Raw genomic sequence first — 6,678 nt, forward strand, 5'->3', positions numbered from 1 at the left:
GAAACATAAATGGCTTTATTTTATTAAATTTGGATTTTTCATTAATTTTTTAAATATCCTGTGTTATTTATTGATATATTAAATAACCTCTTTCTATTGATATATTAAATGCAGAATATAAGAATATAATAAAGAAACATCTGCTCTCTTAAAGTGAAACATAATGGAATTTTGTTTGAATTACATTAATTTATTTTGAATTCTATTTGGAAGAACCTAGGAAATTTTTATATGAAATTAATAATATTTTTATTAATTGATTGTTTTAATGATCAAATATTTTTAATAATAATTTTTTTTGTTTTACGGACCCGATATTTCGACTATAATCTATAGTCTTAGATTACCCTTGTTCGTTAAATGCGGTTTTTTCTTTCTTTAAAGTTTCAAAGAATATTTCATTTATTTATCTCTAATATTACTTATCATATAAAACATATTTTTAAATGTAATTAGAACAAAACTCAAACAAATTTACTGCACAACACGAAACACAACCGAACACGACGGATGCTCGTACAACAAGAAGAATGAAACAACTTGCTAACCATTAAAAGCAGCCCACACACAGTGGTTGCCAGATTGATATAGATAATTTTAAACATTTCTCCCACCTAGACGTGGAGGTACAACCGCATCTTGCGTCTATATTACTCGTGTGCTTCAGGACGTCCTTCAATGTCGATTGGTAAAACAGAGATCTTCGTAATTGGCCGTTTCACAATGGCGGACTGTGTTTTTATGGTTACGACACGAACAGCACCGTCCGTGCCAGGATGGACTTGGATAATGCGGCCAAGCAACCAGGAGCTTGGAGGCAATCGTTCATCTCGAAGTAGGACCAGTTGACCGGTTGCGACATTTGTTTGGCTTTTAGTCCATTTGTTTCTGGCATGTAATTGTGTTAAATATTCTTGGGACCAACGGCGCCAAAAGTCTTGATACATCTGGCTTAACATCTTCCATCGGAATAGTACACCAATCTTTGTATTTAGCAAATTAGGTTCAGGTACGGCAGATGGCGCTCGTCCAATCAAAAAGTGTCCTGGTGTCAACGCTGATAAGTCTGTGGGGTCATCAGATAGAGCCGTAAGCGGCCGCGAATTTAAACAATTTTCGACTTGTTTTAATAACGTGTAAAATTCTTCAAAAGTTAAAGTTGCCGTGTTTACTACACGCTTAAGATGAAATTTCATGCTTTTTACTCCTGCCTCCCATAGGCCACCAAAATGAGGCGCTGCGGGTTGTATAAAGTGCCAATTTATGCCAACGGTTGATGCAAACACAGACCCAGCTTCAATTTGTTTTTTAAATAATTTAATTTCATCTTTCATTAAAGCATCAGCACCGACAAAGGATGTACCACGATCGCTGTACATATCTGAGCATATGCCACGGACTGATACAAATCGCTTTAACGCTGCTAGAAATGTTTCAGATGTCATATCACTCACAAGTTCCAAATGAATAGCTCGTGTAATAAAACATATAAATAGAGCCACATACCCCTTGTAAGTACGTTGGCCTCTCCCTCTTGTCGCTCTCACATTAAATGGACCAGCATAATCCACGCCCGTGTGCATGAATGGCTGTGATATATTACACCGTGCTGGAGGTAAGTTACCCATAAGTTGTGCTTGCGGTCGACAGGCTTGACGAAAACATGTAATGCATTTGTTAATCACTCTCTTCACAGCGGATCTTCCTTTAATAACCCAAAATTGCCGTCGCACATATGCTAATGTTGTTTGAGTTCCGCCATGTAATGTTCGACTATGAGCGTGATTAATAATCAACGTAGTAAAATCATGACATTTGGGTAATATCATTGGACATCGTTCATCTGAAGGAATATTCGCATTTTGCAGTCTTCCATTTAGACGCATAATTCCGTCGGAATCAAGCTTCGGATTCAATTTAAACAATTTACTTGATTTGTTGATTGGATTGCCTTTCCGTAAAGCGGCATAATCGTTGGTAAACTCGGTCCTTTGTACAATTGTTACTAATTTTTTAAGAGCCGTATAACGTTCTTGCCAAGTGCAGAAACTTTCATCTCGACGCATCCTTTTTTGACACGCATGAATAAAACGTAGACATTGCGCCACGACTACGAGTAATTTATCAAGAGTAGCATATCGTCCAAATATTTCCCACACTTCTGTTGATAACTGCGTAGTTAATGAGTTAATCTCTTTTTTCTCAGGTAAACTGTCAGGACTATGATTGATTTGGTGGTTAGGCCACATTTTCTCATTTAAGCGAAGCCAAGATGGTCCATACCACCACATCAGATTATCTTTTAGTTGCAAAACGGTACTGCCTCGTGATGCACAATCAGCCGGATTATCCTTTGTTGCAATATACCTCCAGTCTTCAATATTTGTCATTGACTGAATTTGTGACACTCTGTTTGCCACGAACTGCTTCAATTTGCCTGGATCAGTTCTAATCCACCACAGTGTGGTTGTATTATCAGTCCACAAAATACAGCGTGATGGTTGACACTTAAATGTTCCTTTTACCTTGTGTAGAAGTTTTGCTGCTAGCAATGCTGCACATAATTCTAAACGTTGTATAGACGTTTCTTTCAACGGGGCTACCTTAGTTTTACTAATAAGCAAATTTACAAAACTGGTCGTACCGATGGTTGTTTTCGCATATACTGCAGCCGCATATGCTTGATTTGATGAATCACCAAATGCGTGTAATTCAATTGCACTTGTCGAAGTGGTGTTTATCCAACGTGGGATTCGAATGTGATGTAACTGTTGTAAGTCAATACGAAAGTTATGCCAAATGTTTGCCATCTCTATTGACAAGGGATCATCCCAATCGGATCCAGTACGCCAGAGTTGTTGCAGAAACATCTTTCCTCGAATGATAACCGGAGCCAAGAACCCAAGTGGATCAAATAACTTCGATATGTCAGACAACATTAGTCGTTTTGTGTAATGATGGTTGTCACAAGTTACATTGACGTTGTAACCAAAACTGTCGGATTTTGTATACCAAGTAAGACCAAGTGTCTTAGTTTTATACTCGGTGTTAATTTCCACATCGTCGGCGTGAGCTTTTACGTCCGCAGTCAGAGTGCTTAAAACGTCATTTGAATTCGAATTAAATTTACGTAAAGTGAAGCCTGCAGTTGCTAGAAGCTCCTGAAGTTCGTGCAATTTTTCTGCAGCTTCGATTGGAGTGTCTCCACCTGATAGTACGTCATCAATGTAAAATTCATTTAGAATCGATTCAGCTGCCCGTGGAAAACGAGTTTGCTCCTCTTTTGCCAGAGTACGCAATACTTTGATGGCAAGATATGGAGCACAATTAGTCCCATATGTTACAGTGAGCAACCGGAACGTTGTAGGGGCGTCCCCGTGTCGAACGCGCCACATTATTCGTTGCAAATCCACATCTTTGCTATCAACAAGAATTTGCCTGTACATTTTCTCGATATCTCCTGTAAACACTATAGGGTAATGCCGCCATTGCAAGATGATATTTGATAGATCATTTTGTAATCTGGGACCTATATGCAGACAATCATTAAGAGATATTCCGCTCAAACATTTATTAGAAGCATTGAAGACTACGCGAAGCTTCGTTGTAGAACTCGATGCTTTATAGACACCATGGTGAGGAAGATAACATGTTGAAACTACATCATACGAGTGTGGCACCACTTCCATATGGCCACAGGTCTGATATTCGTCCATGAAATCTTGGTAGAGTTTGTACATATCCGGATCTCGGGTTAATCGCTGTAACGTGCTGTTTAATAATGCAAGTGCATTTAGTTTACTTGACTTAAGTGTTGCCAAATCAGCTTTCTGCTTGATTGGTAGTCTAACCACATATCGACCCGTTGCGTTGCGTACAGTTGTACGCTCAAAAAAATCTTCACAGTACATTTCATCTTTTGTAAACGGAGCGTGGTTTGTTATTTCTTCCAATTCCCAAAATTTATGTAGCATTTCGTGCAATGTTGCCCGAGTATGACAGCAATTAACTTGTCCTTTCACTGAAATACCCTTTCGTCGCGACAGTCCACCAAAAATTACCCAACCGAGTTGCGTATATTGGGCAACAATATTGTTAGTTGGATGCCGTTTTAGTCGCTCATAGACAATAGCAGCATAATCTGAAGCGCTCGAAATCATATCGACTGCCCCCGGAACCTGTAATTGAGGATCAGCTAAATCTAAATTCATGAACTCACCAAGCGCTTCTTTCGGTATGGGAATGGTTGGGGTAACGCTACCCACTCGTGGAAGTATTAGTGCAACACAATTCATGTTGAAATCGGATTTTAACGAATGGATTGTAAATGAAACCATTCCTCTTGAATTAGCGACCCTTTCACCATTTGCACCACTCACCGGCACTATGACATTTGTTTTGTCCAGTTTTAACCGCTGCACGATGAATTCGCTGACAAACGTTGCTTCCGACGCGCTATCCAAAAGAGCTCGCACAATAAGCTTCTGACCAGAAGGACTCACCTCTATCAATGCAGTGCCAATTAAAACAGTCTGTAGATGTAAAGTTCGAGCACCTTGATTAGCACTGGAAATGTATGTATTATTTGATGTGACAGCGTATTTCTTAGTCGCTTCAGTGGTCTTTTCCGGTATATTTGAGTAATTAGTTTCTCCACCACTTCCACTATGGTCATGTAGTAATGTATGATGCGCTGCATTACATCGCAGACACCGATATTTCGATGGACAATTATGACCCATGTGTCCCGTTCTCAAACAATTGAAACACAATCTTGCAGATCTGACTACCTCATATCTCTTTGTCCCAGTCATTTGCCGAAATTCTGCGCAATATGCCAGTAAATGCTTACCTTGACAATGCACGCATTGTTGAACAGTGGTATGATGGCTTTTCACGAACCCCTTTGTTCTGATAGGTGTTACAAGCTTTTTCTCCTGATTAGAGTTATCGGTCATGCTATTAACTACCTCCAGCGAATGTATTCGATTTTCTAAGAAACTGACCAGCTCCTCAAATTTTGGAATTTGTTCTAAACTGGTTGTTGACAGCTCCCAAGCTGAGCGTGTTTTCGTGTCTAATTTTTGGAGCAGGGTAAAGACCAACCAATCGTCCCAATGCTGCACTGGACGACCCAATTGCTCTAACGCACGCACAGCTGACGTGATGGTGTCACATAACAAGCGTAAACTATTTGGTAAACCATCAGACACCGTTGTTAAATTAAAAATTTGTTTTAAATACGCATTAAGAATGATCCTCTTGTTCTCATACTTGCGGACGAGTAAACTCCATGCTACTGCCCAATGTGCATCTGTTGTAGTAATGTTGTCTAGGGCGTGTTGAGCGTCCAACACTAACGCATCTTTTAAATATTGAAGTTTCTGTGTATTAGACAATGCAACGTTATTTGATACAACTGACGTGAATAAATCCTTAAATGCGTACCAGTGCAGATAATTACCATCAAACGACGGAATTTTAATACGTGGTAAATTAGACGTCAGTTCCATGCTTGACACACCTTTAATTACAGTTTCGTTATTACCTGGAGATTCTATAACTTCAGTGCTTTCTAACTCATCGATTAGCTCTCCCATCATTTCCGAATAAATTATTTCAATTTCCATGTAACTGTCTTCGCTGACTAACGCTTTTATTGAGTCACTCGCTTCTTCCACCTTTGCACCGTCATAAATATTGGCCAACAAATCTTCTCGAGCTTCCTTGTACTGCGTCCAGTAACTTTCCAAGAGATTCTTTCTGGCAGTGAAGAAACCTTTTGTTTGCTTGCTTTTTGCCGTTTTCCGTATGTTGGTGGAGAAGTTTTTCAGCAGGGATTGCGTAGCTTCCAATTTTCTGGCGATTTTTTGCATTTTCAGATTTTATGCGAATCAACTGTGATTGTTATATGCAATGTAAGCCGTTGTGCTCAGCGGCTTTTCGAAAGTAAATAATTGTGCCCAGCGGCTATAAAATTTAGTAGATATGCCCAGCGGCAAAAATATGAAAGATACGCCCAGTGGCTATAACTTTGAGAAATATGCCCAGCGGCTAGACGAAGCACGCGATCTTCGTAGGCAGCAACACACAATTGAACGCAAAAGATATGTTGCTCCCCGCAAGGGATGCCAAAAAATGTTCGTTAAATGCGGTTTTTTCTTTCTTTAAAGTTTCAAAGAATATTTCATTTATTTATCTCTAATATTACTTATCATATAAAACATATTTTTAAATGTAATTAGAACAAAACTCAAACAAATTTACTGCACAACACGAAACACAACCGAACACGACGGATGCTCGTACAACAAGAAGAATGAAACAACTTGCTAACCATTAAAAGCAGCCCACACACAGTGGTTGCCAGATTGATATAGATAATTTTAAACAACCCTGATGACTATAAATTATAGTTAAAATATCGGTTATAGTAAAATCTTTTAAAAACAAATAAACATTTTTTAGTTATTTTATTTTTTATTATTTTATTATTACTATTGACCATTTAGCCCGGAAAAAACAAAATTAATATTTTTATTTTATAGGTATATATTTGATGTTTTTAAAGTCGATTATATTGATTGCAACAAATATATGAGCATTTCAGTTTTTCTTTTGAACATTTGAACATTTTTTGTAGCGTTTTCCGGTATAGTCTTCAGCTTCCTCTATAAA

The 6,678-nt window shown here is 38.4% G+C and overlaps 1 protein-coding gene across 1 annotated transcript; it reads right to left on the bottom strand.

Moving 5' to 3' along the window:
- Nucleotides 1-650: 650 nt before the first annotated feature.
- On the bottom strand, nucleotides 651-5,876 carry LOC119666286. The gene is made up of 2 exons (XM_038075567.1): nucleotides 1,199-5,876; nucleotides 651-1,120 (listed from the first exon to the last, which is right to left on the bottom strand). The coding sequence occupies exons 1-2, from the start codon at nucleotides 5,874-5,876 to the stop codon at nucleotides 651-653; spliced, it is 5,148 nt and encodes a 1,715-aa protein (XP_037931495.1).
- Nucleotides 5,877-6,678: the final 802 nt, after the last annotated feature.

The sequence above is a fragment of the Teleopsis dalmanni genome, chromosome 1, assembly GCF_002237135.1.
Source record: "Teleopsis dalmanni isolate 2A chromosome 1, ASM223713v2, whole genome shotgun sequence".
Taxonomy (NCBI): domain Eukaryota; kingdom Metazoa; phylum Arthropoda; class Insecta; order Diptera; family Diopsidae; genus Teleopsis; species Teleopsis dalmanni.